The sequence below is a fragment of the Haliaeetus leucocephalus genome, unplaced genomic scaffold, assembly GCF_000737465.1.
Source record: "Haliaeetus leucocephalus isolate CR32 unplaced genomic scaffold, Haliaeetus_leucocephalus-4.0 Scaffold0, whole genome shotgun sequence".
Lineage (NCBI taxonomy): Eukaryota > Metazoa > Chordata > Aves > Accipitriformes > Accipitridae > Haliaeetus > Haliaeetus leucocephalus.
Window position 1 is genome coordinate 9,421,717 of NW_010972436.1, and position 19,779 is coordinate 9,441,495.

Genomic DNA, 19,779 nt, shown 5'->3' on the forward strand with positions numbered 1-19,779 from the left:
AACAGGAGAGAGCTAAACAGAGAGACAATAAATTGAAAGATAATTAAAGTAAAAACTGAGAGAAGGAAGAATATTAGAAAGTGAAATGAAAACATTCTGCAGTTGAAACAGGGTTGAAGGAAAGCAGCATAAAAGGACTTTGAGAACTAAAACAAAAGGAGGAACCCTACGGAAAACACTTTCACTTGAAGTATAATGAAAACAAAATGTGTACACAAATTGTTGCATAATAGAAGACAAAGAGAGAGAATGAATAAATAACAGTGGAATGAGAATAATAGTGATACTCTTTACTGCAGACAGATCTTCTCATTCCAAACACACTATGAGGAATTCTTCACCTCAAAATGAGTCAAAGACCAATGCAAAACAGAAGTGACAAAAACGGTAGCCCTAGTAGCAGTGCCATGGCTCATCTGCTATCATCTGGCCAGTCATCAGGATGCTCTGTTCTAGTAGTAGACAAATGTGTACAGTCACTTCCCTGCCATCATGGCAAAGCCTGAAATTTGTTCCAGTAGTAGCTGAGTGACCCCTGTAGATACTAGGTCAACTTCCTTAAGGGCAAGCTTCTGCACTCTCAAAGACTTAAATTCTTTGACATTTTAATCCTAAACCAGAATTTCCTCTGCTGGCAGTATTTTGTTCCTTTGCTTACTACAAACAATGGGCCTGAAGAGAAGTATTAATTAACCTTAAAGGTTTACTTGCAGCCTTCACTTTATCTTGCCACTGTCTATACCTGTACACACATAGCTTTGAGCAACTGAGCTTGGTTTCTGTGACTGGCATTGGATCATACACCACAAATTCATTTCCATATCTTACATCGTACCACATATTAACACTCTAGTGTTAAGAAGTCCTTTCCCCGCCTCAGTCTCCGGAGATGGAACTACTGTGAAGAATATATAGAGAAAGTGTTCTAAAACAACAAGCCTTTAAAAAAAAAAAGTCTCCAATACTGTGAACTGGTGCTACTTTCAAGCATTTTTACCCTTGCCTTTGGGGGAACAGAACTACACAAAATGGTCTTGAGCAATGAGGGTATGAACTAAATGCCATTTTCACTTTCTGAACTAAGTTATTAGCAAAAGACGGTAGATCAATTTTACATGGAGACCTTGAAATAGGAGAAGATATCTTTATAAAAATACATGGTTTAGCACAACTTCTGAGAAACACTGTAGAGACCGTGAATACAAAAAGTCCAAATAGGCAATACCTGTATTCCCTTCTGTCATCAGTCACCGAAAACTCCATAATTATACATAAATGGGAGTTATGTGTAAAAGCAATTCATCTCCTTTGTGGAGTAGATGGTTGAAATACAAATACAACTATCCAAAGTAATGCAATATTGGAACAGGTGTTGAGCCATATGAACCAGATCACCCTCTCCTGGTGCCGGAATGCAAACTAACAGGAGGGGACCTTACTTGTAGGGGAGGAAGAGGAGCAAGACAGTGAGTGTGAAAAGAACTAGGAGAAAAACAGTGTGTACGACTGCACAGAAAATCAGGACAGAGAGAAAACATTTTATAAAGAAACTAAAAAAAAAAACCAGCTGAGAAATTTGTCAGACACAATGCGCTCTAGAAAGACCTGAATTGAAAGCAAAGAAACTGTCTCTTTTTTCTTTTCTGTTGTTTTTTTCCCTACAGTGTTCTGTGAAGAAGGAACTGTCTGGTCTGTCTTTATAAACAAAAATAAATCTGACATACATATATCTCAACTTCTCTTTCTGACGAAAATAATCTGAAAAAGCTTCCCAAAAATGAATGAATAGCTCCATGTCTGAGAAGTTGCAACATCAGTGTTAAAAGCAGGATTGAAAGAGAGAAATCATTAGCTTCTGTTCCTCTTTAGCCAAGCTGAAAATAACTATTTGAAAAACAGCTGAGAATTTTGCAAGAACTAATGTGGCATCCAACTGTTTCTGTGAAGTGCTACAGAATGGCTTGCAGGTAAAAAGGAAATCTTTGTATTGGTAGTAATTAATTACAAAGCATTTAGGTAGACTGAGAAGCTCTTAGTGCAATACCTTCTGTCCAGTATGGCAAAAAAATTCAGTGATACCATGAAGTAATAAAGTCAGCCTTGAAAAACACTAACAGGGAGAAGCTGCAAAAAGGACAGACAAAGCTGAAAAGTAATTTCAAAAAGAGAATCAAAATGTAAGTTCATCACTTGCATCAGGCTTGCTGGAAAGCATTAACAGTTGTTTCCTATCCAGTTTTACCTGTAGTAGTCTAAAAGGGAGAACAGGGATTTTCCTGAACTCACATCATGCAAAAATATACTGATTTTTGCAGGGAAAGTTCCCTGGGAGGCACACTTGGCTCAGCTCAACATCATCATCTAAAATAACGGTCAGGGAATCAAATAGGAAGAAGTAATTCTAGTGAACATTAGTAGCCTCCCTGTGATGTTGTTACTGAAATTCCCCAAAGACAAGAGAGAGAGTTATTTAGATCCAAATAAGCCTTTAACATCTGGTATGAAGCCAGGGACCCAGATAAGGGCTGGGAGGGGTGGTTAAGGAACAATTCCATCAGCAGTGGCAGCAGAAGACTTGAATTGTGGGTCAAATATCAGCAAAGGTATCTAGAATAAATTTGCAATTGAACAACATAGAAATATCTGAAAGATCATGAGACAAGGCCAAAGACACTTAGAGGTTGTAAAATTGGTCACAGGTCTGCAACTGTCTCATGTTGGCGTGCCATTAGATTGAACTATTGCCAGTAAAAAACACTGCTAGATCTAAAAGTACAAACCCCATGAGAAACTGCCATGAAATCTCAGCAAAATGCATTTGGTTCTCATTTACTGTGGTATGCCATAAGACATACTGTATAAAGGTCAAAGGCAAACTCATCTTGTGGCTATGTGCTAAACAACGTTTTGGATGGGATGCTGCCGTGAAAAAGGTTGGTATTTTTGACCAAGGATGCTATCTTCTGCTGTTTTCTTCTGAGTGTGTTCACAGAAATGGCATTTTCTTGTAAATCATTAGGATTATGTCAAATTACTTAGCTCTGGAATTTATTTCTCCCTTGCAATGGGAACTGTCTGCAAGTGCTCAAACCCTGGCTAGCCAGCTGGGTCAAAAGCGGAAACAATATCTTGCTAAAATATGTTGATCTTGGCAAGGACCTATTCAACACATCACCACAACAATAGATTTAAATAGAGACACAAAAAGCAAGCTTGCTAGTGCCAAAACAACTGGGAAAATAAAGCCCATTTCCTATTCTCAATATGGCAAGTAATAAAAAATATCTGTTAACAATCAAATCAAGCTGACAAAGCAATGTTAAAATGGCTTGGAACAGAGCCAAAAAAGATCAGAACAGATATAGAGAGACAATATGCACTGGGCTTTGCAGCCCACTTCACATCATCACAGGAAGAGACATAAAACCCAGCATGATGTGCATTATTGCTATCATATATTAAAAGAGTTGGGCATATAGTTAAAATATCAAATAAAGATGAACAGACATGATATAAGGGATTACAGTTCTGTCAAAGATGGGTGTTTCTTTCTTTGTTCAGAGTTAGTTCTTCAGTCTGAACACTTTCTTCCTCACCTGTTCTTAGTCAGAGCTGCTTGTATGTATTTACATGGCACCTAACACAACGTACACTCCCTAAACATTAGCCACTATAATAACATATTACTCTGGCAAGTGGGAGAACATAAACAGGCACACTGTACAATTAAGATGCCTTAAAAACTTCTAAAAGCATGAGTAATTCAAGGATGCCAGGCAACTAAATGGTAGCAACAGCTTTACTCTTAACACCTTCTTAAAAAAAAAAAATTAGTAACCCTTTTGATAACTTTTTCAATGCACCTTCTTTCACAACTGAGAAGCAGAAATCACTATTTTTTAAAAATACATATTTAGAATGCAATGTTTCTGAATATTTACAATTCATCAGTCAATCTAGCATACACTGTAATGCCACTAGGATGTCTAGACCTTTATTCATCATTTTCATAAATTTTGTTCTAATCTGTGGCATCAAACAGATGCAAGATGTGGTTTTGTACCTAGGAATGCAGGTTCGTCAAAGTATTCTAATATTAATCCATGTTAAACAATATCAGACTATATAAGCTTCCCAGCTGAATATTAACTCTGGTTCCCAAACTGCTGAGAGTATAAGAAAACTTTCATATGTGAGAAAGTTACAAGTTGGTACACTTTTTCTTAGGATGGAAACAGAGAGTCACAAGCACCTGCATAGTTTAATACGGAAAGAAGTACTTCAGTCACTAAAATACTATTATATGCTTGATTTGCTCACCAAAAGCACAAGGTAATTTTTTTTTTTTTTCACTTCAGAGATGTATTTCTTTCAGTTACATTGTGTCTTTCAAGAGAAAAAAAAAAAAACAGATTCATGTACATTTTGCAAAAAACACAACACACCTGTTAAACATTGTAAATGGGAGTTAGCAGGGCTTTCGGACTGACAGTGTTACCAAAATGGTGAAGGAGAATACACGATAAAGCAATACAGCATGCAAGAAACTGTGCAGTCTTGAGATTTTGCTTTGCTTCCTTAATCAATCAGGCAATAGCTTACATAGTTTCTAATGATTTGTGACTATACAAGCATATGGAGTTAATACAGGCCTGTGAGGTCTCAACACACTGTCGTAGTGTCATTAGTGAAAAAGGTGGGAATAAGGGGTACCTCCTTCATCAGATGGCCTTGTTATCTCACTGCAGTAAGAAAAGGTAGGGTTCGTGTCAGAGCCATCTGATTTATAATCTCCCAAACTGGTAGAATGTAAATACTGCTTACTGTAACGGCTTGCTCTTTCTACAAAGGTAGAAAGAAAGAATATCACAGTAAATAGATGACAGAAGTGCAAAGATGAGCAACCACAAAAACCCCAACACTGCTGACATTAATATTCATACACTGATGGCATTAAAATTAAAGTGAATTGTTCACAATTTTGTATCCATTTTCAACACCATTAGTTCAAAAGGTTGCTTCAAAATCAGATACAACTAAGCATGTTCTCTGCTTTAAAAGAATAGCAGAAATGGAAGGTAGGATTGAGATATGGAAGAAAAAGGGATGAAGATGAAGCATATGAAAATTTCCAGTGGAAAATCAAAATGTTCCTTTATCTCAGCATGCATACAAGTTGATCATACAAGTGCGTCTGGAAATATTGCAGTATGACATTTGAAGGAATATTTGAAGTTCCACTATCAGTAGCAAAGAAATTCATGTGTGGAATTAAATGTTCAAAACAAACACTTCTAGGGGGAAAAAAAAATCGAAAAACTTGTAGAGCCAAAACATTGCTGCCTATTATTGCATTACCTTCTCTCCTTTTCCATCTACCCTTAAATTATGAACACCTTGGAGTTGCAAACAATAGCACAAGGCATACTATCATGTGCCATATAAGCAAAATGTGCATAGAAAATAAATCAATTTCATAAATAGGCCACCTTCTACATCTCTGAAATTTTAGTAAGGTCCAACTATTTGAAAATTCTACTTATAGTGAAGACAAAATAGGTCAATGCTTTTTAAGTGACTGCTTGTAAGTTGTATGAAAAACTGTTGTTTAGGATAAGATTTATTTCACTATTTCTTATCTGCACATGTGATTACAGCTGAAATTCCTATAAAACGCTGCTTTTAACAGTTATATATATATATATGAAAACATACTTATAAAACATATGGCTGGCACATTGTCCTGAAAATTTACTGTATCAACTTAGTTTCATAAACATAAAAAGCTGAATTGGGGAAAAGTCAGGATATAAGCAATACCAGAAAGCATATGCAGACTCCTAGACTGAATATTGTCCTCCAGAGGATCAATGTCGAAGATGGAGCCAGGATCTGTGCGCCAAACTTTAAGATCTTTTCCCAAAGCACAGAAATTATAAGACAGACAAACAACAAAGGAAGTAAAAGCATGAAAGGAATGAGTTTTAACAATCAGCAAACAATTTCCTTCATCTAGAAATTAACCAAAAGATCTATATATTCACCTGAAAGGACCGTAAAGCATTAATTTCCTGCTTAAAGGAACTTAGTGCATTCATTTTAAGCATTGACATTATTTTAAGGAGACTTTTTCTCCCAATTTTTGTTTTCCTCTTCTAAATATGACCCTAGTATTTTCTTAAGTCTAAATAAATGGAAACAAGTTAAATATCACATACCAGAGCTCTTTTCCACTAGAAGATCCAAAATGATCAGAGCTACAAGATTATGTCCCCAGTCCACCAACAGCATCCTTATTCCACAGAGATACTGCAGTATATATCCCTATAGCTGACAGCTGGCAGTATACATCTCTACAGCTGACAGAGGCACTACAGGCCCTCCTTTGCATACAGCAGAGATCAAGTCAGCCTAATAAGCAAAATCAGGGGCATAGTTCATCCTACCCAAAATAAACTTCTACAAGTTGCTCAATTCGTATGAAGCATCCATCTTTCTTAATTAATACAAAAAAAGGCCTAGGGTGACAAATTCAGCTGTAGAAAACTACATTGTAGACATCTACAGTTGGGTACAATGAAGCCCACTCTTAACTAGTAATTCCCTTTGTCTTCCAAATATCTAAGTTTCCTGGGACACAGACTTACTGTTGATCCACTACTGAAAAGCATTTTTGGAATTCAATGTATGGATTCAATAACAGTAGTAATCATAAAATCTCCAGCTTTAATTCATACAAGTAAGCTATTAATATCTCTTGAATACACTTGCCTGAACTGGATATTGAAAGAAAAAAAGAGTCAATATGAAATAATTAGTTTCATATCTGAGTTTAAGTTATAATCAGAAAGCAGAAAGCAGAAAAGTGAATACAGATTCAACCATGTTTTTAATAAACCTTTAACAAGTAATTACAGTGTTGTACAAGTTAAGAGGAGGCTTATAACAAAAGCAGAAGCAGCTACAGTGTAAATTCTTGATCTACTCACATCAATCTAATATATACAATTCATATCTGCTATGTCTAAAAATATAAAAATAATTTAATCTCTTCAAACCAGTTTAAAATAAAACCTTCATGTAAAGTACAAGCAGTTAAAGCACAAATCTACCAGATCACACCTTTTTACTTGTGGTTTGCTTCTTGGGCAGACCTGTCTGCTAGATTTACTCAATGCATTGGAAGTGGGAAAAATAATTGTCTTCCCAACTTGGTCCTTTTGCTGGTTTCACTGGTATCAAGCTAAATAATGGGTTGGTAGGTAAAGTAGGACTGTGGGGATCCCAAATATGTCATGTTTCAAATTATTAATAGCCTAGAGGCAATGGAAAGAACAGACAGACCTAATAAAATAAATCCCATGGCTTTAGAATACATTCAATTGTATGTACATTATGTGTTATCTACTGCAACTCCCATAAGGTGAGGCATAGTGCTAACTCCTTCTTGACATGATGAATAAAAGCCAATGCAAAATCGTTTGATAAACTATGTGTTAGTCCTAACGGTGATAAATTATGCAACTACATAAAGCACTGACAGGCATGAAAGGGGTGGAGGAACTGGTGAATACCCAACTTCTGTTTGATCATGCCTTAATAAGTAAAAACATAATAAGTACGGCTTTGTGGCAGCATCAGTGCAGCAGCCATTGATTTGTATTGATTTTATCTATCTCTGTAATCTGAAATAACATAGTTAGAATCTTGGCAATTTCTAGCGCCAATCAATTTTAACTTCTTGGTAACTTTTGCCAATTTAAAATATCCTTATACTCACATGAGAATCATGGAGCCTCTTTAGTCACAGATCCAAAGCTCAGTTAGATTAATTCATCTCAATGAGTTTAGAATGGTTTAGCATGGTTAAAACTAGTGCCTATTTTCCAAAGCAGAGGCATTAATTTTAGCAACCAGGCATTTGAAAAAGTTGTTACAGCTTCACCAATAAAAAACCAACCAGATGGACTCTAACACAGAGGTACTTTTCCTAACTGGCTGAACAATTACCAGCTAGGAAAAAACTCAAGGGAGTCATAGTTGTTTTTTTCAGCCTGTGATTTTTTTTTTTCTAGCTGCCAAGGACATTCCATGAGCAGGGAGCTCACTGCTTCTTTTTAAACAAGCAGATATTATAATTGCAGTTCACTCTGAAAAAGCATTAGCTGAAATGTCACTGGATATTAGGCTCACAGCTTTGTCATGGCCTCTTTCCTTTAAATAATTGTACTACTTTTCTGTTTTGTGAGCACAGGGAGTTAAGAATTCCTGTGTGTTTTGATACTGGAGTATTTTAAGGTGATAAACAGTACTAATATTTCAGTTACTACAGCTCAAGAATTTCTCTCAGGGATGTTCTTAATCCTAATCTGTTTGTGCTAGCAAGCCTTCAGTTATTGAACACAGGATTGTACACAACTCTTACACAGGGCTACAGCACGTGTGCAATGCAGTACAGAGTACGAGGTCTGAAATGCGCACTAAACAGCATATTGCAAACTGCATATTAAACTGCGATTTTGCAGGAGCTTTTCTCTCTCTCTTTGGCTGCACCGCTTCTAGCTATGCAAGTGAGTTCAAGTGCTTGGGTCTCTACAGACAATGATTTTCTGAACAAGTTGTTGCCCTAGATCCAGAATGTGTGACCCTCTGAGACTTGCATGGTCTTAAAAGCATCAGGTGCTTAAAAGCATCTTCCCCAGGCAGAGCTCTCTAAATACTCACTTTTGAGAAACCCCTTGTGACATAAGGCTGTAGCTACAAACATACAAAAGGAAAGAAATACACTTCTTTATGTGGTGGAGACTCATTTGGAGACTTTAAGGAAAATACTGACGAAGCATTGCCAGGCATGATATAGATATAGTTAACCTTGCTTTAGGCAGGAAGATGGACTATATGACCCACCAAGTAGTCCATTTGACCTGCAATTTCTCTGATTTTTGAGACGTAGACTTAAAATCAACCCTTGCTATTATTACTATGTATGAAGGATTTTAGAGTGCTATCTCACAGCATATTTTTCCTTATGTAGACCATCTGCGGTCTACACTGTTGTAAAGCACAGAAAAACAGAAAAAGGACACGCCAAAAGAAAAGGAAAAGAGAAAAAAATAAAAATGTCAGGTCACCATTTCCTCTGCCATAGAAGACTTGCTAACTTTTAAGAGATTTCAACTATCCGTTTTGATTTTGAAATAGTGTTTATTTTTAATACCCCAAATGACATCTTAATGCAATACTCTGTCTCTACATACAAAACCAACCTGTATTCTACCCCCCGAGTACCTGGTCTTATCTTGGACCATCTTTTAGAACATCACTTTTTGAACACTGGTATTTGGCTTACCAGAGATATAGTGAGTTATTGATGAATTATAGCTTGAGATATTTTGAAAGCTGTGTGAAATTCTAAAACAAGAAGTAAATGGAGCATGTGCAGCTCTGGAGAAATTGCTGACTGACAGAAGGGGAAACATCAAACTGGTCTGCAACATTTAAACATTGAAATCTTGGAGAATCACAGCTTTAATCATCTCTCTTCTGTGCAAAATGAAGATTATTGCAGATATTTTGGCCTTTCTTGAAGAATCAAAATTCAAACTTGAAATAATAGCAATGACTACCCATATTTGAAAAACAAATTACAGAGCAAATAACAATGTATCTCCCATTCATTCCCATTATTACTTCACCAGAAGCTGGCATTGAACCAGCAGTTCAACCCAAGTTTCATACTGAGAAAAGAGTGAAAATGAAATCTGGAAGTACTTTTTCATGGTTATAATGGAGAACACAAGCAGAGGCTTTCATCATCCCCAGAGTGTCTTCATAGCAACAGCATTTAACAACTTACCAACAATTATTCCAGGTCTTCTATCCATTTCAACAATATGTGGATGCACACCTTTATATGCTGCATCACTCACAATTTGGGTGTTTTTCCGCACCCGCTCTGTTACAGGATCATCTACCACAGGGGTGAAGCCCCTGCCCTTTGTCTTCTCAAAATCTTCATGGTATTTTACCTAGGAAAACAAGAAGAATTACATTTTTCCCCAAGCTGCAACTGACAGCAAATAGTTATTCTATGCAAGAATGCATAAGCGTGTGTGTTTTATGAGCCACTTATATTATTTGGGTTTTGCATCATAATAGAATTCTTACACACATGAGATAGACTGGATGGCTGGCAAGTCTTTTCTACCTCCCTAACTTGATCTCCTGATATTTTTTTATCATTTTTGCATTTGTTTTCCATTGCCACTGAATTAGGCATTAACTGAAGCAACAAAGCATCATCTTATAGTCACACTGGACAAGAAAAGCCCTCAGGAGGTTATCTGGTCCATTCCCTTCTTCTCTAAGATAGGATAGCTCTCTACTGATGTAGACAACTACATCTGTCAGTAAATTATGTTCCAGCAGTAATAGTTCCAAAGAACTCAAGTATTTTCATTCACTGAGAATTTTGATTATGTACACAGTTTCATACAAAAGGTACTCTTTTGCTCTTTTGTTTTATCATATGCCAGCTGGCTTTAAACTTAAGTTTTCAGAAAGAATTCTACTTATTTTAAGCAGCCTACTTTCCAAAAAAAAAAAAAGAAAGTAAAAACAAGGACATTAGGGAAGAAAGTGTTATATAATCAAGTGTTGGAACAAAACCAGTATTAGTAAGAGTTATAAAGTAGTATCCCTGATTATGCATATTTACTTTTTAAATAGTCTTAATAATCAAAGAATTAAATTGACAAACATTCTCACACAAGCAAATGCACACAAAACAACTCATTCCAAGAACAAAAGTCACGCAGAAACCAGGAACGTGCACAGGCACAAGGTGAAGTGTGTCACCTAATCCAGTCAAACTGTGTGATGCTCAAATGAGGTGTGTACTTTTTTAAAGAAAAAAAACCAAACAAAAGAACAGACATTTAACTGTTAGAAAACTGTTTATTAGTATTTTGAAAATGTTCATTACAGTCATATGCAGTTAGCAAACACTCCCTCAACAGGCATAAGAAGAAAATATTCCTTCCACACTTGAGCAGAGAGTTTCATCAGTTACCTATATTAATGGAAGGCAAATCCAGTGGAAGTCAAGTGCCATTCCTTAGTATACTCTACTTATAGGAAGAAAGTACCCTACCATTGAGATGTTGTTTTGTGCTTCTTTGACATGCCTTAGCTCAGGTGTGTCTAGAAGCACACTACGTCTACCTTTCATCTGCCTCTGATCACTGCTGTACTTGACCTGCAAAACACCAACAGCACACATGAAATTTTTGTTTACAGTAGAAAGGGTGGTGAGAATCACACCATGCAATGGTATCTTTTCCAAATCACAATGCCCAACACTTCCCTTGTTTCTTTCTTTACACTCATTTTCTAGTGACTTTTTCCAGAAGGAGGATACAGATGAGCTGGTATATTGGTAAGGCCAAAGGGCACATTTATTCCATCAATCACTTACTCAAAAAAATAGTATTTACCTGAAAGCTGAAACTCTTGACTGTTTAAATGACATAAGTGAAATAATTCATTTATCAACTGAAAAATAAGATAAATAATAAGAAAACACCACTGCGACTTGGACATCTTTAAAACATATTTGTATGGCTGATGATAAGCTCCCTTATTACCCAGACAGACCTAGATTCTGTCCTGTCTGCTTCCAGGTTGGGATTAGCATGAGAACCCATGGGTCCACAGGGAATTCAACTCTTACAAGCAGATTAGTCCTGTGGCAGCCTTCTTACTCCTCTTTGGTAGCTAGTCTTTGCTAGCAGCACAAAAGCAACTTCTGGGACAAATCTGAACACACTGCTTTCAAAGAGAACATTTGGGCTCTGTGTTTTGTGCATCAGTAAGTACAGAACCTCCTATGTCACACGCCTCCTAATTAGCTTCTTTTGTGGCATTTTACAGGCTTGTAAAGATGCAAGGTTAATTATGTGTTAAAAAAAAAAAAAAAAAGGTAAAAACCTCCCCACACTCAGAATTCTAAACCAGTAAAAGTAGTTGGTCCTACTTGTTGGTTCTAGAGTGAATACTCTTACAGTTTCTGCTGGCTGGTTGAATTCTTCTACTAATGGACTCTCTTAGCTCCTACACTGCATTGTAACCTGCATACTGAGTGTTAGTAAATATTTTAGATTTACTTATACATTCATACTCAAAGTACTACCTCTCAAATCAGTTGTGCAAATCTATTTCAACATGCATTTGTGATGTGGGAAACCAATTGAAATTGTCTAACTCTCCTTAAAATTACATATTAGCTAAGCACAACATAGCTATGAAAATATGAGTACTGGTGTCTATGTTTCATAAGTAAGTTTGAAGTAATATACAGAGAAACAGAAATATATGGTACTGCATATTCTTCAAACCCTTCTTAATTAAACAATAAATTTTCTTAGCAAATACATTCAGCTACATATGCTTTTGAATATAAGGCATTTTCTGGACAGAATAATTACAACCAACATAGTTTGGTTTTCATCTACTGCTCATTACCATAGAGGAATATTTATCCCTGTAAATCTTGAGAAACAAAGTGAAGCAGTCACTTGGGAAAAAAAAGCTTGATTTTCAGAAATAAAAAAAATATTTAAAGTCTAGAACTCTTGGGAAGTTTTTCTCTTATTTTTAACTATGCACCTCAAAACTAATTGACTTTGGTAGATATGCATGAGCATTTTAAGAACGTACTTAAGACATATGTAGTTACAAGGTCAGATTCTGTTCCTTTGTCCTTAGACTAATCCTCTGACAAATCCAACCTACTTTACTTTCCCCCCCTACACTCAGTTCTAGAGCGTTCACTACTATTCATTCTCTTCTGCCACCTTGAGACAGTGGCTCTGCATGAAACCTGTTCTATTTGCCATCTGCAGGGGCTTTGTCACTGATACTGTTTCACTGTCGAGGACACAGACTGCAGTGTGACTAGTCTGGTCCTTTACTTCGCCATGCTGGTTTGACTTTTTCTTTGCTTCTTATTAGAACTGCCTGCTGCTTCTTACACCACTATCATGGTGATTTAAAAAAAAAAAAGTAAGTATTTCCACAAAAGCCAAGAAAAATATAGTATTTTACTCCTTAGTGTTTAGTAATAGGATCTATTTAGGACTACTCAGCTCTAACATAGCTGGTATGTCACAGAGTGAAATGGATGACTATATGCTTCCATGCTTTAAATCATAAAAAAATGAAATTTGCACTAAAGTTAAATTCTCATTTCCTTTGTTCTTTACTGTAATTTACTCCTGCAATCTAGCAACTAAAACTTGGTAACAAGAGACAAAGATTCTTGAAAGAATGACTGACCTCTACTGATTCTCTCCTTGAAAAATACTGGTGCCAACACAACCACCTACTTTTTTTGCAAGCATAATCAGGCAGGTTTGAGTATTTTTTGTTGCCCATATGTGCAGTGCATGTACTCAAAGGATAAAAAAAATCCGTTTAGTATATGATGCAGTTGGATTTGACACATCAAATCTAAATGGAAAAGCATATCCTTGTTATATTCCTACAATGACTGAAAATCTAAATGACAAAAAGATTCAAACAACTTGCCGAGCTGATATTGTCTTGATTCTTCTTGACTCTCTCTATCTCAGGAGTGACACTCATAGCAGTAGCTTTGCCAGGCTGCTCTCTGTAGTGAACCTATTATTTAACAGAATAAAACGGTACATACTATTTCAGCTAAAGCAATATCACATTGTATTACATTAAAATGTATGATTTAAAAGGTCATCCAGGAAACAACTGAAAAGCTAAAATGCATTTTAAGTTTATTAAAGGTTATAAAACTTGATCTTTGAAGCATAACTTTGAATTTTTTCTGTATAGTTGTCTTATTAATGCATTTGTGTGGATATATACACACATAGGCACACAACATCTTGACATTCACCACACAGGTCTTTGGCAGTATAGAGGGATATCTTATATTTGGAATGGGGTAAGCCACAAATAATGCAGTAAAGTCAAGCAGAGAAAATGAAAAAACTGAATTTCAGCAATGCCCACTGTAAATGTATATTTGTCCAGACATAGAGATTCCATAAGGATACCATCCGTGTTCTAACTTTTATATTCTATATATTCAAAGGTGATTAAACACAGGGGGTGCAATATATCAGACAACTTCCAACTGAATCCAACTGCCTAAATTTCACCATGTGTTTATTTAAATGTACTGTGGAAATATCCCCTCTATTACTTTTTAACAAAATACACTTGTAGCAATGATGAATATACCAAATGCACACTAAAGGATCAGTATCTAAAGAGGATAAAGGATAGGATGTGGCATTGACAGACCAATCAGTCTAATGTTAACCCTGTCCCCAAATACTGGGAAGTCAGATATGGTACACATTTAGTAAATAATTAGAGATTCTTGCATGATTTATGCCAATCCATATAGTTTTATGTAAAATAAACGTTTCCACACAAACTTTTTTTTTTTCAGTAAGCTCTTGGTTTTGTGACAAGGATAACTGTACTGACACATCATGCTTCTAATTTTACAGTGCATTGTGGCATTAACATACATATTGTTCAAGGTATTGTCTTCCCACACAACACAGTTTTGGTCTGTCCACATCAACATATTCCAACTGAAAAATTAAGATTTTATAAAAATGACAGTAAGCTATCAAATGGATTAAACTTGCAAACTAACATTTGTAAGGATAAAATGATTATTCAAGACTTAATGTTTCTAGAAATGTCTGAAGTTGAAGAATCTTCACCCAAAGCTATTCCAGTGACCCGAAAGAGAATTCAATCTTTCCAATGAAATTTGCACAACACAAAAATTGGTGAGAGGTAAACAATGATGTGAGTAGAACAACTACCCAGACAGGTTTGAATCACTTGGGAAAACAGGTTTCTTTGAACAGCGTGCATTTTAGGAGAGCTAAATATAGCAACATAAATGCAGGAATAAATAGCATACACTTAAGTTAGAGGGACAGTATTCTTGAAAATTGTAACTCTAAAATAATTTGAGGAACATGGCAGAAAACACCCCAGGGAAACACTATTTGTAGCCCCAGGAAATACAGCTGCTGATAGCAGTTGCCAGTGAGGAGAATGGCTAGTCTCCCAAAGACTCACTAACAAGGTACAACTTCAGCAAAGCAGGAAGGCAGCAGTGTGTTCCAAAAACCCTTACCTTCTCCCCTGTGCTCCTGCAAAAAGTATGACTTTCTAATGGTTATGTCAGCCATTAAATACTAAACTCTGATAGGAAGGTTACTGAGGAACCAGAAAGAGACAGGTAAGAGAGCTGGAGTTTGAGTAGAACTGTAGCCAATTTTTTACAAAGCAAAGAAAAAAAAAGCTGGAAAAGGGTAGTCTGTTAAAAAAAAAAATCTGTCAAGATTTCCTGCAAATATCCAAGACAGAGAGTAAAATTTCAAAACATTGCAGCCATTTCTTTAATCGAATATGTGATGCTTCACATGCCGTTTCCCAAACCAAGCAATGGCTTTTCACAATTGCTTCCTAAAAGGTTTTCATGTAATTCCATTACTAAGTCCACACCTAACTAACGAAAAGGCACAGCTTCTGGAGGCAGAACTTTGTACTCATCCTCTGCACCCAAAAATCATACAAAGTATTAAACGAGAGCAACTTTCCATGCTGACATTCTCTTGATTCCTCTTGACTCTTTCAATCTCAGGGGTGACACTCACAGGCGTAGCTTTGCAGAGCTGTTCTTTGTACTGAACCTAGCAGACAGGGCAGAAGATATTACACCGAGGCTTCCAAGTAACAGAAATACAACAGTGTGTTAGACATCATTGAAGAGCACACTGCATTTGGATGGAAAACACCATTCCTTAATAAACACCCACATCTTTCCACACGATACTTAGTACTCACCCTCTTGCAGTTCTATTTCAGACACAGACAATTGGTATTTCAACAGGAATACTTCACTCTCATTGATGTTAATCAAAGTGCAAGGCTAAGGAGTTATTATTTTACCATTAATTGATTAAATTAGTCTTTGTGGACAAACAAGAACTAGCACAAACAACACAGGCGTATTCACTGAGGCACAAACGTATTTAATACAGCAGAGAGAAGTGTGCAAGCAATGAAAATGGGGCACACATTGCTAATATTCTTCTGGTTTTCCTTAACTCTCCTTAGTTCAGGTGGATCAGAAATAGTTGTTGCATGCTGAATTTCTTCCTTGTATTTAATCTGCACAATAAATATTACAAAATATTAGCAATTTAAAGTAGATACAGACATGCACTACAACACAACAAACATTTTGTAATCTCTCCCTTACACATACTGCACAGCTAGACCACACCTACCAACACTATTGACCTGAAAAGGAACAGTTATATTTAATTTCTGAAACAGGCTGCTAGGGTTTCCAATGCATCTTGTTTGATACAATGCAGCAGAGAGTGCATGTAGCAAGCCTAGTATCCTAAAACTCTTACAGTGGGAATATACATCACATGGGATTGTGGCTATCTTCATGATAATTGGGATGCTGCATATACTACTTGGAGATCTGCATCACTCTGGCAATGACTTGGTCTTGCTATTATCTTGCTACGGAGTCTATCAGTCCATTTCAGAAACCAAACACTTCACCCTTCTTAAAAGGGTGGATGACTTCAAAGTCTCATTCAAGTTCTCTAAAAACACACACAGGCCCATCAGGGACAATGCAGATGTTTGGATGTATGATGCCTTTGAAGATGCTGTCAGATATTTACTGTTGCTTTTGCCACATTTAATCTCTTCTAAACAGCAGTATGTTTGGATATGGTAGACTCCATAATTTGAAAGATGCACAAAACCAGAATTTCTTCAATTATACAGCATATGTACCAAAACTGGAATTCAACTTATTGAGAAAGAATTGTAAGGTTAGGTGGATGTGGTACTAAAAAGAAAGGCATCATATTTTCTGGTTTTCCATATGCTATCCAAAAGGCTCATCTTGGACAAATCTGTGCATTATCTGTGTCTTACTGTCTGTTACTAAATACCTGTCCAGTATTCAGCACATTCAGCTTCAAATCTCTTATGCCACCATAAATTAAAAATACTTGTAGACCACGCCATCCTTTACAGTGTGTCCTAGTTTCAGCTGGGATAGCATTAATTTTCTTTCTCGTAGCTGGTATAGTGTTATGTTTTGGGGTTCAATATGAGAAGAAAGTTGATAACACACTGATGTTTTCAGTTGTTGCCAAGTAGCATTTTGACTAAGTCAAGGATTTTCCAGCTTCTCATGCCCAGCCAGCAAGAAGGCTGGAGGGGCACAAGAAGTTGGGAGGGGACACAGCCAGGGCAGCTGACCCAAACTGGCCAAAGGGGTATTCCATACCATGTGACATCATGCCCGGTATATAAACTAGGGGGAGCTGGCCTTGGGGGGGGGGCTCAGGAATTAACTGGGCATAGGTCAGCAGGTGGTGAGCAATTGCATTGTGCATCACTTGTTTTGTATATTCCAATCCTTTTATTATTATTATTGTCATTTTATTATTGTTGTTATCATTATTAGTTTCTTCCTTTCTGTTCTACTAAACTGTTCTTATCTCAACCCAGGAGTTTTACCTTTTTTTTTCCTGATTCTCTCCCCCATCCCACTGTGTGGGGGAGGAGTGAGTGAGCGGCTGCATGGTGCTTAGGTACTGGCTGGGGTTAAACCACGACACAGTGCAGTGATATGGCATGCTTTCTTTTTCTTTACAATGGTAATAAAACACCAAAATTCACGAAACCATTCAAAATTGGGGGGCGGGGGGTACATAATAGGTGGAAACATTTTTCATTAGCAAGACTCAAGGAAGGAAAAGTACTTTAAGAACAAGGGAACAGCATAATGAATCAATTTATACAGTTTTATATTAATGTGGCATACAAAACTTCTGTTAAATACATTTTAAGGCTGCAAAATCAAGGACACAAAAATCAGAAAATTACACAATTAACTTAAATGTAACCTTAGTTTTGCCCCTTGTACAAATATGCTCCATATACAGCTTTTAATATATTTTATACTACTTCACTCTCTTCCTGTTTAAGTGCTTTATAATCTTCTTTATCTATTACCAAAAACTGTTTTTCTCAAGAGAATTCTGCCTCATTCATTACACATAATCAGTGACCCTTACTTAGAGAGTAGTTTGCATGCAGACCATGACTGATGTGGGTTTTTTTTCTTTAACTGCTCTAAGGTCCTGCTTTGATTGCAGAATTACTGATTTCTTCAGGAACTTTTCTATGTTGCTCCTCACTAAAGCATCTGAGTTTTTCACACACACTAATTCACTAATTTTGCAGTGAAATGAGGAAAAAGGGAAGTGTGACAAGGAAGAGTACTATTTTTACTAGAGAGCACAGACAAGTAACAGCTAATCTGGCTACATAATTTTAAAAACCATAGGATTATACAGCACCTGCATCCAATGAGAATTCCCATTGAACTGTAGTTTGCAAAATGGAAAACCAGAGCAGATCCGCCTCTGTGGCAAAGTATAAAATCATACACTTTGGCAATGGATCATCAGGTCTAGACACAGGGACTTGAAGTCAGGTTCTTGCTTTTGAGTATTGACTTAGTGACCTTACTAATACTCCCTAAAGGCACCTCTTGAGGAGGCAATTTCTCATGATTTAAAAAACTAGAAATGTACATTCCTTCGTGTGCCTTCATCTTAAGCCCCTTGTGGTTTGTTTAGATTGACTGCACAAACCCATGAGAACAACCGTAGCTTGCTACCTCCGTGGACACCATCATTAAAGAAAGGGAAAATATTTGACCAAGGGTACCTCAGACACACATTGACAGTGAGCGAGTGATGAGTCTAAACAACCTTGGGTTCTGTTTCAGCTCTTCTGGAAGGAAGCACCTATGCACAGGAGCACATCACTCTGCCCGTCTTTCCCCACATTGGGCCCGTCTGCTTTGACCAAGTCCTTCCACATTTTCAGTTCCTCACTCCTGGCCTTTTTTTTCCAAATCCACTGTACCAAATGTCACTTAGTAGATAATTTTCAACTCTCTTCTCCAAGACATGGTACTTCTGGAGAGTGCCAAATTTTTTTACACAGACAAAACAACTTGTTTTTCTCTAAGCTCATACTTGGAAGCTGCCTTGGCTGAAATTTATAAATAAATAAATAAAACCAAACCAGCCCAAAACACAGAGCAGGAATGGAAAATTTCAGTTCAGACAGTTTAGGACTGGCAGAAGTACTAAGCCACTGGAAAAGGGGGTCTTTTAACAGAGACTATTAGGTAAGCTTAAGAATTGGCAGTGCTACCAATCCTTAAAATGCTTCAAAATGTCCATTGCTTGAGTTTTAATCAGACCCCAGCTCTGTGGTGTTGACTGACATATTACAGGGGTTTCCTCATGGATTTCACACAAATAAAAACACAACTACAATCTTCCCCCAAAAGACTTCTTCCGGGTGCTGTGTCCAGCCCTGCCTGTCCTTCAATATAAACAAGTTTTTAAAAAATTCTTAGTTATTTGTAGCTTCTTGGTTCAGATTCAGTTACAGTCCATGGGTCTGATGTTTGCTTTTAAAGTTCTGTGAGATCTTGACTCCAACTATTTAAGAGGCTGCTGCTTCAAAACTAATCACCACAACAGGTGAGATGAGCTCACCCCCCTTGGCTGTCACCACCTTGTTTTTAGGATTTGAAAACAGACCGTTCTGATCTTTGCCTCCAATATAAGTCATCTGGAAGAATCTGATCAC

General features: G+C 36.8%; 1 protein-coding gene across 1 annotated transcript in view; it reads right to left on the reverse strand.

Moving 5' to 3' along the window:
* The window catches only part of NEBL (nebulette), a 91,708-nt gene that overhangs the window by 21,044 nt on the left and 50,885 nt on the right, over positions 1-19,779 (reverse strand). Inside the window, exons 19-25 of the mRNA XM_010579516.1 lie at positions 16,147-16,239; positions 15,667-15,758; positions 13,588-13,681; positions 11,153-11,257; positions 9,857-10,028; positions 5,821-5,913; positions 4,714-4,842 (exon numbers count right to left, since the gene is read on the reverse strand). Coding sequence (XP_010577818.1) covers positions 4,714-4,842; positions 5,821-5,913; positions 9,857-10,028; positions 11,153-11,257; positions 13,588-13,681; positions 15,667-15,758; positions 16,147-16,239 — 778 coding nt within the window. The remainder of the gene's footprint in view (positions 1-4,713; positions 4,843-5,820; positions 5,914-9,856; positions 10,029-11,152; positions 11,258-13,587; positions 13,682-15,666; positions 15,759-16,146; positions 16,240-19,779) is intronic.